The sequence below is a fragment of the Pterocles gutturalis genome, unplaced genomic scaffold (genome assembly GCF_000699245.1).
Source record: "Pterocles gutturalis isolate BGI_N339 unplaced genomic scaffold, ASM69924v1 scaffold3858, whole genome shotgun sequence".
NCBI classification, from domain to species: domain Eukaryota; kingdom Metazoa; phylum Chordata; class Aves; order Pterocliformes; family Pteroclidae; genus Pterocles; species Pterocles gutturalis.
The window spans coordinates 35,692-55,867 of NW_010117774.1; the positions used below are offsets into that span (position 1 = coordinate 35,692).

General features: G+C 42.4%; 1 protein-coding gene across 1 annotated transcript in view; it reads left to right on the plus strand.

Annotated features, from left to right (window-relative positions):
* Nucleotides 1-3,760: 3,760 nt before the first annotated feature.
* LOC104463532 (chromodomain-helicase-DNA-binding protein 7-like) overlaps nt 3,761-20,176 on the plus strand; it is a gene marked incomplete at its 3' end in the record, with an annotated part of 30,182 nt that continues 13,766 nt past the window's right edge. The window contains exon 1 of the mRNA XM_010075905.1: nt 3,761-5,443. Within this exon, the coding sequence (XP_010074207.1) occupies nt 3,761-5,443 (1,683 nt within the window). The remainder of the gene's footprint in view (nt 5,444-20,176) is intronic.

Sequence of the window (20,176 nt, forward strand, 5' to 3'; positions counted from 1 at the left end):
TGTCTCTTCGTACAGTCATACTTTTATTCAGCAATCTGCCTTTCTAAGGGTTCAGATATTCTCTCCTTTGTACCTGGAAAATAGTCACTGCTTCATGAATGTCTGTTGGCTTTAACTTACAGGATAGTAGAGAAGATGCACAAACTCAAGTTTTAAAACTATTTCATCCAAAAAAAGGACTTTAAGCTCAGTTTACCATGGTCAGTCTTGCTGTTAGCATGTCTGCTTTCATGGGGAAGTGAACTGTGGCACTTAGTGAGTATTGTAGCTAAAATTATTGCTTGATACAGGTCCTGCCTTTGTGTGTGGGCTTTTTTTCATTATTTTTGGACCAGTCTTGAGGATTTAAGCAGCGAAAATCCATTGTGTGTGGTGAAAGAAGCAAAGAAATGATTGCAACTTAAAATAAGGCTGTGACTCTCATGACTGGCTTAACTATCTAGAAGACATCTATCCTGTTAGCGTAGAAGGCTGAGAGCTCATTAGGTAATTCCAGTATTGACTGTTTTATTATCATAACGTTAGTTAATTTATTTTGGTCAGGCTGTACCTGCTACTGTATTTCATTATTCAATGTGTGCTCTTAGCCATATACCACCTCAGAGGTGTGACTTTTATTTGCGAAGTAGAAGAAGGTTTGGTGAGAGCACAACTAACTGTACAAGGCAGTCATTAAAGTTAAGGCCAAACCTGAATCTGAAGAAATACTGCTACCATTTCGAGACTTCTTTGCAAACATGCTCTTATGCTGTGTTTCAAACCTGATTACTTTAGCGCCACCAGCTCAAACATGAAATCAGTTCACACTTCAGGTAAAAATGCAGAACTAAAATAATCAATAGTGGTAAACAGTGTTTTTGCTCTTAGTTTAGATGGTGGATTTATTTGTGTACAAACTGCATCATCAAGTTAGAGGTTACTTTTCTTTTGAAGGAGCCTGTGCTCAGGAAGCCAGGGGAGTGCTAGGCTCCATGGCATGTCTCCTTCACTGTAAGGGACAGTCCCTAGCTCAGACCTGTGACTTGGGATGGAGTGGGCAGAAATAAGGTGTGTTTAATTAAACAAACCCTTTATGCTATTTTAATTTGATTTTCTGTAGTAGCAGTTCCTAACTACTCTCACCCAGTGTTGACTGTTACTGGTGCCTGACTCTGGCCTGAATTTTATTGGAAGCCTGTTAGCTTAGGAAACGAAGCAGTGTGATTTAAATGTGTGCTTGATGCTTGTAACCTTGTTTCTGGAGATGCTCTTTTAGCTGGTCTATAACAGATAACAAAGAGAATTCTTTTAGGTAGATTTCAGTTATTTTTATTGCAAAGTTTTATTAGTGCTTCAGGAGGGTAGAGCATGCTTGTCTTCAAAAATGGTTCTTTTAGTAGGTATGATTCATACAAGACAATGAGTGAACATTCTTGCCTCTTCGTAATTCTGTGGCCGTAAATAGCTCAGCTGATGGGTGAGATCCTCTGCTTGGCTCAAGTTTGATGTTCCCCAGATTACATCAGTGGCTGGGAGGTGACAGTGTCTGTGCACTGTGCTCCTTAGCATTTCCAAGCAAAGAGACGGTTCCGTTAGAGGCTCTCAGCACACATGGATGTCCAGCTTTCCCAGCTCCTGATGGCAGTGTGCATCCGCAGAGGCTGTAATGTCAGAAGTCCTTGAGCAATCTGAAACCACTGGAGTGATCTTCACCGCAGCAGAGTGGTCTGCCCTGGAGCAGTCTCATACCAAAAGCTTGTTTTGGTGAAGGGGGATGTTTCTCATCTTGTTGGAACTTCTTTATGCTGTGCTTTAGTAAACTGATGAAGGTGGTAAATATTACAGATGGTTTCTGCTTAGTAAAGAATGAATCAAAAAGAAATAGAGATATGAGAATGGCTTGTGCGAATTTATCCCTGAGTGATTTAGAAATATAAGTGTTAATATCCCAGCCGAGCACTAAAGAGATACAAGAGTGTGGTTTTAAAGGTGACATTCAAATGCTATTTTAAGAGGAGTGATAAATGCTTGTGCTTTTCCTCTTGCCCTCTGGTTCATGCAGTAGAAGGTCCTCTTGACAATGGCTACAAGAAGTGTAATAAATGTGCTGATATCTTCTTCCTGAAACTTCTCCGGGACAAACTGTGTTCAGTTAAAATGGTCTGGCCTGGCATTTTGCATCCAAAGTGACTGAAAGTATCCCTTCTCTGCAGCAAAATAGCAACACTGTTACACATTACAGTATTGCAATATTGCATCAAGATGTGGAAGCACAAACTTGTAAATCTTCTTTGATTGCTGCTTAAGGGCAAGTTGGTATCTGCAAGTATAGTCAATACTAAATCATGACAAAGATGCGAAAATAGTCATTTTTATTTGCTATATGATGGGCTTCCTTGACTCTGTCGTCTTAAAGTTTATTTTGAGATACAGGATGTAGTGTTTAAAATTATGACCTTAAGGAGGAAAGATAGCATTAGTCTAGTTTCATTCATAATAAGAAGATCCAGACAAAATCTTCTGAGCTGTTGCAGGGAGAGAATGGGAGACACATTTCAGAACATGCCAGTCTTCCCCGTGAAAAACCTAAACGGGAACTTATCTGAATCTGCTGTTAGTGTGTGTTGCTTTTTTCTTTTTTTCCCAAGTCCAAGTGTGTACCTTGTTAGGTTAGTGTTTTATTATTTAAATTCTTTTTGCCGTTGCTAACTCTCCTGAGTGGGTTTTCAAGATTAGGATTCTGGAAAGAACAAAACTTCAGTGTGGTCTTCTAAAGTGCTGTAGTTGCAGTTAGTAGCATAATTGCCTGAAGATGAATAATGAACTCCAATGACAGTGTTCCCTGTTACCATCATGAGAGAAGTTAGGGTATGGATTGAGAAATCTATCCTGTTACAGAATGAAGCTTTTCAATTTACGTTCACTTTGTGTAAGAAAATTATAGTTTTGCTCAAATGGGAAGAAGAGCCCTGTCTTTCAGTTTACAACTTCATTAAATTAAGATAAATTGCATGTTTAGAGAAAAAATACTTTTTTTTTTTCTCTTCCTGAATGCTAAGTCTTGGAGTTTAGTATGTTTTAGAGGGTCATCTCTGTGTGTTTGAAAAATCTGTTGTCTGTATAACTAACTTTAGTCTGTTGTAGGACTTGGTGCTTCTGCTTGCTCATCTGATTACACAGCTCAAGGGAATAAGGTTGAGGACAGGCTGTTGGTAACTAGAGCGTTTTCAGGGCTTTAGTTCGGCAGATGGGCTGCTTGGCTGTATTTATACGTCTGCCTACCTGCTGTGGCAGCTGCTGCTGCTGCATGTTGTGTTCTTTTGTTCTGTTCCACCCAAGAAAGGAGCACTAGGAAGTGCAGTGAATGGATTAATTTAAGGTTAAGGCTAATGTTTTGCTTGCTTCCTAACTCGCTGTCGTAATAAAGCTTCTGATAAAGATAATGAATCCTTCATAAAGTGCAATTTATTTTTTAAAGATGTATTTCAGGGGCTGAAACTAGCTAGCATTGTCTAAAAAACACTCAAGTATGTTTTCTTTATATTGCCTGACGTTATTTATTTCAATATCTTCCTCTCTTTCTCCCCCTTCCCCCACTTTTTCTAGGAGCAGTAACCAGACTTTGCCTGACACTGCGTGGTCCAGAAGAATTAAGGAAATATGGAATGACATGAAGGAGATTAGTTGAGGATTAAAGGCTTTGAGGACAAAACACCTCACCGAGGTGAAGCACAGACTAGCATTCTAGTTGTAGCTCCAAGGAGCTGTGTGCTGGAAAGCGATGGCAGATCCAGGAATGATGAGTCTGTTTGGAGAAGATGGGAATATTTTCAGTGAAGGGTTGGAAGGTCTTGGAGAATGTGGATATCCTGAAAACACGGTAAATCCTATGGGGCAGCAAATGCCTATGGATCAAGGATTTCCCTCTTTACAGTCACCTCTTCATCATCCCCCTGCAAATCAAAATCAAGCCAAGTTGACCCATTTTGATCACTATAATCAATACGAACAGCAGAAAATGCACCTGATGGATCAGCCGAACAGGATGATAAGCAGTGCCCCTGGGAACGGTATCGCGTCTCCTCATTCACAGTATCACAACCCTCCAGTTCCTCAGGTTCCTCACAGCAGTGGTGCTGGTGGTCAGATGGGAGTCTATCCCAGCATGCAGAATGAAAGGCACGGGCAACCCTTCGTAGACAGTGGCTCCATGTGGGGACCACGGGCAGTTCAAGTGCCGGACCAGATAAGAGCACCCTACCAGCAGCAACAGCAGCAGCAGCCGCAACCGACGCAGCCGCCACAGGCGCCCTCCGGACCACCTGGGCAGGGCCATCCTCAGCACATGCAGCAGATGGGAAACTACATGGCTCGTGGTGATTTTTCAATGCAGCAGCACGGTCAGCCACAACAGCAGAGGATGAACCAGTTTTCTCAAGGCCAGGAAGGCCTCAATCAGGGAAACCCTTTTATCGCCACCTCAGGACCTGGCCACTTGTCTCACGTGCCCCAGCAGAATCCCAGTATGGCACCTTCTTTGCGACACTCAGTCCAGCAATTTCACCACCATCCCCCCACTGCTCTCCATGGAGAATCAGTAGCCCACAGCCCCAGATTCTCCCCTAATCCTCCTCAGCAGGGTGCTGTTAGGCCGCAAACACTTAATTTTAGTTCTCGGAGCCAGACGGTACCCTCACCTACTATAAACAACTCAGGGCAGTATTCTCGATATCCTTACAGTAACCTTAATCAGGGATTAGTTAATAATACAGGGATGAATCAGAATTTAGGCCTTACAAATAACACTCCAATGAATCAATCTGTACCAAGATACCCAAATGCTGTCGGATTTCCATCAAACAGTGGTCAAGGACTAATGCACCAGCAACCCATCCACCCTAGTGGCTCACTTAACCAAATGAACACGCAATCTATGCACCCTTCACAGCCTCAGGGAACTTATGCCTCTCCACCTCCCATGTCACCGATGAAAGCAATGAGTAATCCAGCAGGTACGCCTCCTCCACAGGTTAGACCTGGTAGTGCTGGAATACCAATGGAAGTTGGCAGTTACTCAAATATACCCCATCCTCAGCCGTCACACCAGCCCCCTGGTGCCATGGGAATTGGACAAAGGAATATGGGCCCCCGAAACATTCAGCAGAATCGTCCGTTTATGGGTATGTCTTCAACACCACGGGAGATGGGTGGGCACATGAGACCAAATGGTTGTCCAGGTGTTGGCCTTGCAGATCCACAAGCAATACAAGAGCGACTAATATCTGGCCAGCAGCTTCCTAGTCAACAGCAATCTTTTCAACAGCAAATGCCAACCTGTCCTCCCATGCAGCCTCATCCAGGGATACATCATCAGTCTTCACCACCCCCACATCCTCATCATCAGCCTTGGGCACAGCTTCACCAGTCACCACAAAACACACCACAAAAAGTGCCTGTCCTTCAGGTAAGCTCCTTCCAATGAGTAGAAAATGTTTTAAATTACTGCAGATATGTTTCAGGATACACAAGATCTATGGTTTCAAAACAGTTGCTCTTGTTTGAGTGCCCTGTTTGTTACTGGTTACGTGGCTTGCTTGGTGCACAGAAGCTGAAGGTAAAATGAGGTTCAGGTAGCTTGCTAATGTCCTGACAGTAATTTTTACAAGGTAACATTATGGATTGACCAAAATGTGATACAGCAACAGGACAAGTTGAATGCCTGGTGTTTTTTTCATGTTGGTTCCTTTGAGGGGAAAATGAAAATCATGTGTGAGAATTGTCATTTATACTATTAATGTTTGTGTTTGCAACTTGGAGAAAGAAGTGTGTTGTAATGTGTTTGTTCTGGCCAAAACAAGGGTTTTCTTTAAATCCTAAGGGAATGTTTTGTGGTTTTAAGTTAAAGCTGAAATTTTCACATGTGAAAAATTTCCAGAATGAACTTCTGCACTAGGTAATACAACTGAGAAGTGATGGGGCACCAGTTTATGGGAGGAGAAGACAGCAGATGTGAATCATAGTCTGAAATCTAATCTTCTGAGGCTTAAATGAAATCTCAGATAGGATAGAAGTTTTATTTTATTGAGTCTCTGATCAGCTGGGTTTCGATGAAAATGTATTGCTTCTATGTAATTTTTCAATTAAAAGCTAAAAACGGTAAAATATCTTGATCCTCTGTAGCTTAGCAGGTTTGACTACATGCTAGGATGTTAAGCTTCAGCTGAAAAAGTGCCTTTTGGGATCTTTGTGTTTGCCATTGCCTGTCTCTGGTTCTGTTGGTCATAATTCAAGAGGTTTTGGTACTCAATGAATGATGGTCAAGATATCAGAGGTTTAATTATTTTTTTTTTTTAATCAGTCAGTAATTAATGCCAAGTAGCTCTGCATGTAACTATTTGGAGATAATTGTTGGAATGCAGTCATAATGATATGATGCTACAATAAGCTTAATAAATCATAAAAACAGCTGTCCGAGCCAGCGTCCCAGGCCTGTGCGGGAAGCAGCTGCTCAGCAGTCCCCTCCGCTGCTGCCTGCCGGCTGCTCCTGTTAGCCGCTCTGCACAGCGTGAGCTCGGGCTGGGCATCAGATGGATGTGCTGCAGAGAGGCAGCTGACAAGGAGTGGTGGATGGAGCAGCTCAGCAGCTGGGAGAGGCTTCCACATTCCCTGTGGAAGAGAGGAGGGGGGAGCACTGGAGGTACCCTAGGGTGGGGAAGCCCTGGGAGGGAGATCAGGGATGAAGATGGGCAAGGGGAAGGACAGAGGGAGGAGGAAGCTCTCCACTTGAAGGTGAAAAGAGTATCTTCAAGACTGTCCTTCTCTCCCCTGCCCCTCTCAAAATTGGTGTGAAATGTTGTGTTGGCCCTTTGTTCCCCCCAACACCTCCACGCACAGGCTGTGTTTGGAGAATCTTAAATTATAGCTCTTGCACGCATGTGGAGTTGTGTGTTCCTCCTTGGGAGAGCAGCTCTTGACAATGCCTTTCTGTTACTGACTGTGTATGAAAGCAGGATGACAAAGGAGAGAACTCAAGACTACACAAAAAAGACCCAAGAGAATAAGCAGGTGCGTGCAAAGGGGGTAATGGCAGCATGGAGAAATTAGTACAGAAAGACGGGGCATCAGAAAAAGAAGTACGAGGTGTGGTTTTTACCCCAAAGATGAGGGCTAACACATCTAGCAGAAAAAACGTGAAAGAAAATTGTAGAAATGGTAATGCAATCCTTCTAAGACAGTAAAGGAACAAAGACCAGTATCACAGGGATCTTTCACAACTAGTGCTGCTGTGGAAAGGGAAGACTTGATTGATTGTGCCCTAAAGCTGTGGTGTTCTTCACCAGCATTAATCCCTTGTTTTCATCCAACCATCCAGTAAATCTTTTTTTGGCAACAAGATGCGGTTGAGGAGAAGGTTTACTTGTAGAACAGAGAGGCTTGTTAAACGTTCTTGGGACGCTCATTTCCCTTTAATCACTGAGGAGGTAAAATGCAGACAGTTCAACCCTTAAATGAGCTGTGCAACCTATTACAAAGCTCTGAACTGCACATGAATAACTTGAACAAAGGTAAGTGCTGAAACTGAGTAATTAGAGGAAAACCACATGATAACTCAAGTTATTTGATTAAAATCAGTAATTCAAACAGTCGTAGCTAGCCAAGTAACTTCCCTGTTAGCGTCCTTCTGTTAAGTTTTTGTTTGGTAAAAGTTATCGTTAACATACCTTCCCATTAAGTAATTAGTTTGAGACCTGTCTGTCATAATGAAACTCTTGACAGGCAGGCATTTCCCTCTTGGAAACTGTTCATATGAAATAAATATTGTTCACGTCAAGGAAAACTCAACCCCTCCCCACCACCCCCTGGGGAAAAATGCAAATGCGCAAACCCCTTGGTCTTAGGACTGAGTACAGAATCTGGAGCTCTCCTGTGTCATGGTTTTCCCTTCACGTCAGTTGGCAGAAAATGTTCGCTGAAGAACAGTTATTTAAATGATTGGTTTGTTTTTATTTGTATAAAATGAATCAACAAAATGAATATAGTCAGGGAAATGGAAATCACTACATACTTTTAAATCAACAGAAGCCATCTTAGTAATTATTTTTCGGTGATTTGAAGCTAGCCTTATCATGGGAAGGCTGTAATACTTGTGGTTAACCAAATTACTGTTTTGTTTTTAGATATGTTGGAAGGAAAGTGAAGTTCTTTTGCTTTTAACTTGAATGAAATTGCCGTGTCAATTCTAGGGCTTATTTCTTTTTTGTGTGCAAAACTGCAGATGATTTTGGCTGGGAAATAGAGCTGGTGATTGACAGCTCAGCTGGTTTAGATTAATAGCTGAAAACTAGCCATGGTTCTTAGGACCTTGTTAGCAGGGAGCTGCTGGCTTCAGTAGAGTTTGATGGTTTCCTAAGAACCACCATAGCGTTGGGACGTTCAGTCAGTGCTTGGCTTTTCAAGCCCTCTTTTGAAACCTTCTTCATCAAAGGCTTTTGGAAGAGCTTGGTGGCCGTGGGGTGGGAGGTGGGTTCTGCTGTGGCCGGGTGATCGGCCAAGGTGCAAAGCGAAGTAGGGCAGGAGTAGCTTGCCCGTTTCCACAGCAGAGGTATCTGTGGTGGGCTTGTGAGCTTGTGCTGTTCAAAAAACTCACAAAAGATCTGGAGAAGAGTGAGAAGTCAGATGGCGAAGTTTGCTGCTGCTGTTGAGATGCTCAGAGCTGAGTGCCAAGCACAGACATTGTGAAGAACCTAACAATGAAAGTACATAATGAGAAATACAACAGGGATGTCCATCGCAGGAGCTGTGTGAGCCAAGGCATGGTGCCTGGGCAGTGGAATCGCAGGCAGAAACCTCTCCTTAGGAGCAGGGCCTTGGTGTTGGATGGCTATCTGAAAATGTGCTGTGACAGTCCAACGAAATGAAACGGCAGGAATTGTTGTGGAAGTAGTAGAGAGCAAAACAAAGGTTGTTATCACGTTGCTACTTGTATGCATGGCATGGCAACGTGGCAAGCGCTGTGCAGCTCTGGGTCCCTTCTCGGGCCTCAGGAAATAGTAGTAGCTCTTGAAAAAGCACAGAGGGGTGATTTAGAGGGGAAGGGAAGGAGAGAGATGGTGAAAACCTCTAAAATTGTGATTCAGGTGCATGAAGAAGGTAAATGTGAAACAGGGATGGTTTGTCACCTGTTTTTGTCTCCTTGAATTCTTTTAGAGTATTCAGCAAATGTATCAGGTGGGGAGCTCAGAACCGCCCATGAAGACGCTGGTCTCTGAGGTGTTGTGCAGAGAAGTGCATCATCATTTGGTAAACACGAAAGCACCACGTTTGGCTCAGCAGATCTGTGCCGGAAATAAGTGTCTGAGAGTTTGGCTTTGGGGTGCATCTGCTGTGTGTGTGTCCAGTTCTTTCACTCTTCTACAGACTTAATCAGAGATGGGGTGTCAGGTTAAACAGGCCTCTGGGGATCTCATGCTGTGCAGTTGCTCTTAAGTATCATTATTTTCAGAGAATTTTATTAGTGATAGAGTGAGTGTAGGAGTTTTCTCTGCCAAGAATAGGCTGTCCTGGGTGTGGTGTTATACAGAACTTCTGATTTACCCACAGCTACTGTGTGGGCTGAAGTTTCAAGTCCTGTTCATTAATCATGTTCCACAAATATGATCTACATTATTTATAGTCAAACATAGGAATACTTAACTGACAAACAGTTAGGGTGTAGCCTCCGTGCTCAACTAAATGGTGGAGCTCTGTGGTGGGCACAGACAGCGTTGAAGGATGCTGGGCTGCCGTGTCTCTTGTGGAGAGGGCATCCATTCTGTGTGTGTGTGTTACCGGTGTGATGCCCTGTTTACTCCGCTGGCCTTGCTGTCTGCGGGCATGTGACTCTGCTTTAAATCACAGCTCATAGCTGTGTTTGGTGTGAACACATTCTTCTGAAATTTCCTGTTCTCCCTTGCAGGGGAAGAGGCAGGGAAAGTCCTGCTGAGTCAGCCGCTGGGTCACCCCTGTCACAGGCCCTTCCTGCATTGTTACACCCTGCGGAGGTGCCTCCGTTTAATTTATAGTTAGATATACCTGGATGGAGAGGGATATTAAAACTATCCGCTGAAGTGGATTGACGCAATACTCTAACCCAGCAGGGAGCTCATGTTAAGTCAGTTACTGCTGGCACACCAAAATGAAGTTGACTTTCTTCTGGGTATTTAATTGTTTTAATGCCTAAGAGTAGTAAGAAGAGACTGACTTCTTACTTATCTCCTTACTGTCTTCACATAACCAATTATTTTTTAATGTGTGTTCTATAATTTTATTTGTCAAGAAATTATCATTTCAGATGATTAGGATTTTCCCCATAAATTAATATTCATAAGCAATGTCCCACAGCTCCAGAGAGAACCGCTAGCTTTTTTCATCCCTTGAGCGTTCAGCTTTTTGACTATTTTCCTGGCAATAAGTAGAATGACTCTATTTTTTTTTTTAATAACTTATAAACGCTATTGGGTACTTTTTGTTTTGATATAGAGGCTATTTCACATGCCTGCTAGCTAGTTTTTGGGGTACTGTATATGCTGCACATTCAGCAAAATCTCATGGCTTCCCCTGGAAATTCTAGTTTCCCTTTTCAAATGTTTCTAGAGCAGCAAACTAGTGTATGTCGGCAGGATTGCTGAAAGTGCTAGACTAAATAAATGGCAATAAAAACACCACTAATACTGAGCCTTGTATATTATTTTTATATACAGATATGCATGCATGTGTGGATTTATGTAAAATACAGGTAAAAAACTCAGGCCATATCAGAAGTTGTAGACGATGATGAAAGAAAAGCTGAGAAGAAAATCCATAGTATTTGTCTAGAAGTAAAACCTTCTTAAATATTTCTTAAAAGTTTACGGGCTTCTGCTGTATTTTGTTGAGGCTCTGAAGAACTCCTGTATTGCAGCAATGGGCACAAAGTAATGAACTATAATTTTCCAAATCAAAGAGAAGTAGACTGTTAAAGCTACCTTTGGTTAAAAGTATTGAAATGATTTCACCACTGTGGGGTAATATAGTCTGTTCCGCTGATAACCTCATCCGTCCGTGAGCTGGTTCACATGCAGGTCTCTCCATGGATGTAACAGTTAATAAGAAATACTTCGTCCAACAAAAGTTCGTGTTCTAAAACTCCTCGGATATATTCCAGTCTAGCAGTTAATATGAACATATGTGAAGGCTTATTTCTTCCTCACTTTGAGAAGGCTGTAGGTACTGCTGTAAACACGGGTTTGCAGTCACTCGGCAGTGAATGGCCTTTGGGCCAAAGACTTGCCGGTTTGAGGTGGGGTTGCTGTGGAGTGTTTGGTCTTTTTTACTGTTGAGGTACAAGCAACTTCAAGAATACTTCTTCCCTCAGGTGCCATGATTTGACTGTGATGAAAATCACTTGTGCCATTAAATTACCTGCTCTGGAGTTTTGGGTAAAGCCAGTTTGTAGCATTAGCATAAACACATAAGTCTGCATCAGCCTGCTGATTTTGTAGGCTTAAGAGTTACCAGACTTGTTCTTCAGCGTGAATGTGTTGAAAGTTTCTATATGTTGGTTACCTGACTGTGTTCTTGAAATCGTTAGCATTGTCTGAGGGATCACCTAACTAGAAATACTTTTAAATTTGTGCTGCTGTTGGGTACTTTGGTACAGTATTCTATCTGCTGATGGTCCCTGCCAGGGAAACTGTGCAATCATCTTGTTTTCCCATGTCTGAACACATTCTCCTATCTTGTATTTGTTTGAACAAATATGTCTGTTGTTTCAGAGAAGCTTTTTATTATGACTGAATGCTGATAGTCTAATACAAATGCTCATGTCTGTATCATCAGCAGCCTAGATAACTTACAAGGGTGGAAAATTGGAGCAAATGAAAGGAGAAATGCTTTATATATTTTTACACTTATTTTTTATTTCTTTAAACACAGTGGCAGTCTTAAGAACAAGTTACAGGCGAAGTAATAATTTCCTGCCTTTTTATTACAGATCCTCTTCTTTGTCTTCCATCCTGCTCTTTCATGTGGAATTTGAGGCATCCATTTGTTTTAAACTAATCTGCCTTTGCTTGTATCTTGAATGCAAGTGTCACAAACTTGCATAAGTGTTGTCTCTTTTTTTTTCTTCGAGGAAGGTAAATGTCTCGGTTCCCACTACGATGGCATACCATCACTTTGAAGTTTGATTTTTAACTTTCATCTGTTGGGGTTGTTTTCTCCTTCAGTTCAGTGAGCCAGTGCTTTTCACTGTGGAATTTTCAGATTTGAGTTATAATGAAAGAACTGATGACCAAACAGAATGAAACCAAGGTACTGGGATGGTGTTCTCAGAAAGGGATGGTCTCACCTGAACCGTGTGTCAGAGTGGATGGAGTACCCCTGCTGTTCCTTCCTTATTGGCTTTGAGGGCTTTCCTTTCTAGGTATCAATGTTCTTTTAAGTTTACGGAGATATACGTATGTATTGTACAGGTGGTAACGTGGTCTGGATTTTGGGAACAAATCACTTGTTTTTTTTCTTAGAGATGTCATCTATAAATATTTGGTACCTTCTTTTGTCAACAGAGTTGTAAAGTTTGGTAGCTAAGGAGTGAAATTAACACCCTTGAATTTTTTCACAGTGATTAAAGCATCTGTTTGTACAGATTTTTCTTTTGAAATCTTTCCAAATTTGCAGGTATGGTTTAAAGACTGTGAAGCTGCTTCTTGGGAGCTGGTAAGAGCAGAGTAGGAAGGGTGGGCAGGGAGGGGGCAGCGAAAGGCTGAGCTGAGCTGATGGAGCAGTGCTGAGCAGCAGGAGCAGAGGAAAGGGCCGGTGTCTCTGTTGAGATGGGGACAGAGAAGTTCAGGGAGTCACCCCACCTCTCTTGCACCAGGCGCTGGAGTCCCCTGCCTCTTGAGTCCTGCTCTGCACGCTGCTTCAGCATGCACCTTTGTGTCACCGTGCTGCGGGCAGGCGGTCCCCTGAGAGCTCCCCAGCATAGCTGTGTGAGTTTAACAACTCCCAGTATCTAATCTGCTTAAAAAAAAAAAAAATAACCCATGCAAATAAAGGTGGCTGAGGTCTGGGATGCAGAACCTTAGCTCTTTCCTTGCATCAGCATGCCTGATCGTTTGGTGAGCTGGCTTATCTGGCCAGCTTGCTTCTGGCCAGGTCACATTCCCGGCATCTTTTCGCTTTGTGACCACAAGATCACCCAAGCTGGTGGTGTGGGAGTGGGAATGCTTGGTGTGTGAAAATGGGGACTGCCTTTTCCTCTGACAGTGAGTTTTCAGGCCTTTTATTACCCTTCCACAGCTCAAGTTTCTGTAGCACTTGCCCTCAGTAACCAGCCCTTGAGTCCTTCCTCAAATTTTGATAAATGAAAACTTCATTAGAAGTCAAAGCTTTGTTTTGCTTTATTGAATTAACGACAAGCAGGCCACGTTTCAACTTCTCCCAAACTTTTTTTAACTCTCACCTTTTGTTCCTTTTTTTCACACAAATATAAATGGCTGATTTGATTTCAGAGGTGTGCTTTCTTTTTTAGAAAAGGGGAGGACTCTTTCACTTCCAACTGAAGTATTTGCAGGTATTTAGGTATTGAAGAGATGAAAGAACATCCCCTCTCTAGCAAAGAGAGCTTGACATAATTCCATTAGAGGTGTGCCATGTCCATTGAAATGAGGGAAGATGCTCCCAATATCTGTCAATGAATTAGTGAATCCAACTGAATGGGATTTTCTTCTTCTAAATAGAGAATTGTTTAAAAGCATGAGAAGTTAGAACTAAAGCTCAGATTTACTTTCTTAGTCATCTTTTTGAGGAAACAGAACTGAGAGGATGGCTGATCTCAGTGTGGGTTTGATTTATAAACTCCAGAATCTGCATTCTTTCTGGTTTACTGGCCTTGATCTGTTACCTGTTTAGTTAGAATCTTCTCAGTTACTGGGCAAGGTTGGTAATGGTGTTGTCCCTGTTTATGAAGAGGAACATATTCATGATTGGCATAATGACTGTTATGTATTCAAAACCCAAATTCATAAAACTCCTGATTCCAGTTGTTGCTCGGGTATCTGTTACTCTAACACACGTCATCTCCCTGCTCTCCTCCTCGCTTCTTTCCGTAGTGCTCTTGTTTGAGAGTGCAGCTCGAGAAGACAGAGATGACCTGTCTGACAGCTCAAAGCAGGAAATCCCACTCCTTGTGCAGGAATTTGGTAATTGTACAGGTTAACCTGAGAGTAGTGCGGTTACACAAGGTGTGGAAGAAAACGAGTGGATCTCTGTGATCTTCCATTGTTGGGTTGGGAGGAGTTTTTGTTCCTTTGCTTGGTTTGTTCCTGAATCAGTACCCAGGCTCTGGATGTAACTCGTTCCCGTACTCTTCCTCGGTGGTTTTATTGTGTTAGCCAAGCTGAGGAGACAGCAGCTGATGTATTACACTGAGCAAGCACAGAAAGTAAGGACTTCTAGGGGTGGGTTCGTGTTGCATGGGTTGCTGCTGTAGAAATTCAATGTCAAAAAATCTTAAATTCCGGAGCTTGGCAGGTTGCTAGGGAATATTATGAACCTTTTCATCTTGGAAAACTGCAAGTATTTGTCTTCAAGAGTGCAACACTTATTCTTCAGTATACAGCACCAAATATATCTTTGATATATTGATACAACGTGTTGTAAGGAGTGCCAAACACTTACTTAGGTTTCATCTTTCACTTTTTGTTAAATATAAACTCTTGTTGTTTTCATCAGAGAGGAAATTTCATATGTAGTACAAGAGTTTCTGAAAGGAATGTATACCCACCTAAAACAAGCGTCTTTCTTAAAACAGGCTGAAAATTTTAATCTGTTAAATCAGGAAAGCATAAGTCAATTTTAATTGTGCTAATTAAATTGTGTTTTATTATGTCTCTGGAACTCCCACAACCAAGAGAACATAACGACCACAGTAACTGAAAAGTTAATACTTCTGTAGATTTTTTTTTTCTTTAGTGTTCCTGTAAGAAAAGAGAGGACTCATAACAAGCTTCATAACAAACTTGCCAGTATCTAGCAGTCAATACGAACTCTGTTTTCTCCACTCTCGTTTCACATCTCCTTTCTCTCCAGATGGCCCTCCATCCACTTGCATTCTGGTACCTCCTATCTTTTTTGGCCCTGCAAGACTCTGATAACTGTGATAATGCTGTAATTTTCCTTATGTGTGAGTGCTAAATGATATGAAGTACTTTATTTTTGGAAGAAATCTTTCTGTACCAGCCCATTGTTGCTAAATATAGTGGGAGGCTTATAATATACAGTGTGTGTTTGAGTTTAAAGTGACACCTTACCATAGAAAGCTGACATCACAGTTTACTTGTATGGCTGCGTATGAAACACATAATCGTTCAAACTAGTCCAGAGCTTCGGGCTTTAGAGTTGTTATTCGTATCTCACTCGGTTTGTTAATGGGACGTTGCAAATGTTTGCAGGGCAGGCATCGCCAGTTGTGGGCATTGGGATAAACGCCTGCAGTACTGGAAGGCTGCTTGGTTCGAAGTCTTTCTCTCTGCTAGCCTCCCTTGAAATACTTCAGGAAGACTTGTTGAAAACCAGATAATTCTGTAACTAAGGCATTAGACTGGGATTCAGGGAACTTTTGCTGTCTAACGCTGGTTGCTTGTTTTGTGTCTGTATTGCCAGTGTTGCTGTCGGGTGTGCTTGAGACAGTTATAATATGACACTATAAAACAAAATCTAGAGCTGATATTGCTGATGGCACGTCTGATTTAAGACCTGTGTATAGCGATTCTTACATTTTAGAACAGGCTGTGTAAAGAATGGCTGGAGCTAGGATACTAAAGATAAGGTGTTTAATGTTTCATGGAACAACGTTAATCAAACTGGTTGGAGAACCCAAGTGTGTTTTAGACAGGATAATTAAGAGTTATCTCAATTGGTACTGCTAAATGAGGTGTTTGTTCACAGAAAAAGAATTGTGGGGGGCTTGGTTGGGGTTTTTTGGTTGTTTTGGGATTTTTTTTCCCTCCCTTCCAATTCTAATGACACTTCCTGATTTAATTGTTAGTTCAGTTACTAGAGGAGCTGGAAGAAGGCTTACCTGTGACAGAAATACATATTGGGTAACATATTCAAAGGGCTTTTTCATTTATTGCTGTGAGTAAAAAACTCGAGCTTGAGAAGTATCTTGGGCTCTTTGACATAAATGGATCTTGGGCAGCATATATAACATCCAAGGACTTTAACAAGTGTGTGATTTCAAGCCCACTTTGTCATGCTGGAGTTAATAAAATACTGCAATGGGAAGGCCATTTGGAGAACTGCTGTCTTCCCAACCCAGGAGAAAAATAGAGTTGATGACTGATCTTTTGGTTTTGCATCTCATGTGTATCCATGAAGATTTCTTTTGAGTCAGTGGTTTCAGCCTGTGCTCTGTCTATCTCTGGTCCCCTGCAAACCACTTTTAAGTGAGAAAGGTGATGAAGGAGAACAGGTTTATACGCTTAACAGCAGCATGCGTATGGGAAGTTTTTAAAGAGAATTACATTTCCACTACTAGAGGCTTACAGATTAAAAATTTAAAAGTAGAAAAAAAATTGATAGAACTGAGTTCTGTGTTGTAACTTAAATCTCCCTTCAGACAGGATCTGCTCAGGCTGGTGCCTGCAATGACAGCAGTTACACCTCAGTGTAAAATGAAGTGTAGGAACCCCCTGTCCCAGCAAAATGTACTCGCACCAGAACTGTTTAATACCTTTAGCAATGACATAGTGGGATTGACCGCACCCTCAGCACATTTGCAGATGACACCCAGCTGAGTGGTGAGCTGACACGCTGGAGGGATGGGATACCTGGACAAGCTGGAGAAGTAGGTCCATATGAACCTCATGAGGTTCAACAGGGCCAAGTGCAAGGTCCTGCACCTGGATTGGGGCAACCTCCGGTATCAATAGAGGCTTGGCTTGGGGATGCTAATGGATGAAAAGCTGGACATGACTGGGCAATGTGTGCTCACAGCCCAGAAAGCCAACAGTATCCTGGGCTGTGTCAAAAGCAGTGTGACCAGCAGGTCGAGGGAGGTGATTTCCTCTACTCCATGCTCATGAGACCCCACCTGGAGTACTTCATCCAGCTCTGGAGTCCTCAGCACAGGAAGGACAGGGACCTGTTGGAGCGGGTCCAGAGGAGGGCCACAAAAATCATTAGAGGGATGGAACGCCTCTTGTATGAGGACAGGCTGAGAGTTGGGGTTGTTCAGCCTGGAGAAGGAAAGGCTCTGGGGAGACCTTAGAGCAGCCTTCCAGTGCTGAAAGGGGGCTTAAAAGAACGATGGGGACACACTTTTTAGTAGGGTCTGTAGTGGTAGGACAAGGGCTAATGGCTGTAAACTGAAAGAGGGTAGATTCAGACTACATATTAAAGAAATTTTTAATGCTGAGGGTGGTGAAACACTGAAACATGTTGCCCAGAGAAGTGGTAGATGCCTCATCCCTGGAAACATTCAAGGTCAGGCTGGATGGGGCTTTAAACAACCTGATCTAGTGGAAGGTGTCCCTGCTCATTGCAGGGGGGTTGGACTAGGTGACCTTTAAAGGTCCCTTCTGACCCAAACCGTTCTTTGATCTCTTCAGGGAGGAGTTTCAACGGTGAGTTCTTTGTTGACTGATCAAGACTGTGTGTCCTCACCTCAGCTGGAGGTGAGGGTTTGTATGCGCAGTGCCACCTTTTTGGGAAGGGACGTGGAAAGACTGAAGAGAAGGTGTACTAAAATTGTTATATTTTTCCTTTGGATTTGATGGGAACTGGGCAATAACTGAGCCTTTCTGTGGAGCTGCAAATCGTGTAGTGGAAAGTGACAGCATGAAATCCCAGTTACCTGAGTTGTTTGACAGGTTAGTATTAGTAAGCCAGCTAGAAAAAGATGGTTTAGCCTGTGATATGTACCCTCCATGTCTGTCAACTCCTTCCATCAGAGAACCTTTGAGTGATGTGAGTCACTGGGAATATGCTGGCAGGGCAGGCAAGCCCTGTTTCCATTTCACACGGTGGAAACGTGCAGCCAGGTACTGTGCCTGGGGTTACGCAGGCAGCCACAGACCTCCTTACTCTCCCACCCCAGCGCCCTGGGCAGGCTCCTGCTCCGGCTCCGGCTCCTGCTGGGCTGCCTGCTGCTCTGAGGGGCGGGAGCCCTCCCTTGAGAAGAGCCAACGCTGCTTGTTCTGGAACACCTGCACGCTTCCTTGGGTGCTGGGTTGACTACTTCTGTATGTGTGTTTGTACATCCTCAAAAAGACAAAGCTTTTGGGTGTAGTCTTCTGTTCTACTTTGTCTCTTGGTGAATCCAAGATGATCACTGCAGCTTCAGAAAGTAACTTTCTGCATTGAAGGGACTTCTGCTAACTGTGTTGAATTGGATCATTGAAAATTCTCATGCAGCACTGTGAGGACTAGTAGCATAAGAGGAATATTAGCTGTGCACAGGAAAATACCTACTCTACTTCAATACTAGAAAACCACTGATTTATTTGTTTGCAAGTCACAAATGCAAAGTTATTGAAATCTTGATCAGTGTATTTTCCTTTTAACTCGGGAACATGTTCCCTGAGTTGTTGATACTGAAGGAGTAGCTGCTTGTATTCATCAGTAAAACAAAGAAAATGTTGTGGGGAAATATATATCCCCCAGGAAAACCTAGGCTGCAAGTAGCTGAAGGATGATCTCCAGGTTGTGTTGCTCTTTCAGGGATTTAACTGCTTCAGTCTGATATGCTTACTGGTACATGTAAAAGATAATGCTTGCTCCTTTTGTCTCTTCTGCGTGTCTCTACACCAACTTGTACAAACTTACCCCAAAACAAAGCACTCCCGTAAGCCACCGAATTGCCTCAGTGGCTGGGGATGGGGAGGGGGTTACATGGCAAATTCACTGGGATGGAGAGCTGTCCAAGCAGGACAGGAGCTTCTGGTCTGGGAGCTCCGGGGTCATTTCTATGGGAAACAGTTTCTGAAGGAAGAATTTGTTCTACCTTCATTTATCCTCATTGATTCAGATCTCTTGTGTTAGGGATGTTATGTGTAGGAAGCTCTTGAGGAAGAACAAGTTTCCCAACACAACATCAGAAAGAAGTTAAATTCTCTTGGCAGCCTTTTTCGTGGCGATATTAAAGTCCTGCTGTAAGTTAAGGCGCATGTGCAGCAACGGACACCAGCATCTCCTGCACTAACCCCCTTCTTACAAGGATAACACTAATATTTAAATAAGGTACCTGTGTAAAATGAACAACCGATCACCAGTAATTTTAGTAGAGTACCTAAAAATAAAGAGACTCTGCATTGTTTTGGGAAAATTCTCCAAACCAGGGAATAGAAAAGCTATTGCAAAAGGACACTGGGACTGTGATATCTTTATTGAAAAAGCAACCCTTTCTGTTTAAACAGCACCCTTGCGTTTTGTATGACAGTCATGACATGAATTAAGACAATTTCTAGTCAAAGAAAGATGTTATAAATCAAAACACTTGAAATCACAGAGGTTTTCCTTGGGGTATCTTGAGTAGTCACGTTTATAGCTCTGACGATTTGAGGATGTGAGTGAAGTAAGGCTTACAAAAGAGGTAATACTTAAGGATTTGTCTTACAATATTGGCCAGTCTAATTATAAAAGCCTTTTGGGTAACCAACTTCTTTTTTCAGGTTTGAAGGTAAAACTGCTGTGAGCAGAATCTTGTTTTACTAGGCCTATTAGTCTGCTTAGTAGAGGTTTCCTTCCCCTGGAAAATTAAACATAAATGGTTGTTCTACGTATATTTACCTCACTTCTGAACTAATATGTTCAGTGTTTGTCATACTCCAAATTACATTTGTTAAAATACATTTATTTTTTAATCTAAACAGGATTTTGGTGTTGATTTTTACAGTCACAAATCATTAGGAAAAAAGTACTTGTGAAGATTGCCTGGGCTATTCAGCTGAGCCTCCAGCTGGCACTTGTACCATCCTATGAACTGCTTTTCCTAACCTTCTCAAACTTCAATGTAAAGAGCACTTGGCTTTGGCTCCCAGTACTCCTCTTTGAAATCCTGAACCCAAATCAGATTACTCTGAATGTTGGAACAGACATCTGACTTTCTGTCCTAAATTTATTAGTCCCTGGTTTTATACCCGATTTGCTCGTGTGCCAGTTTTGCCCATCTTAATTC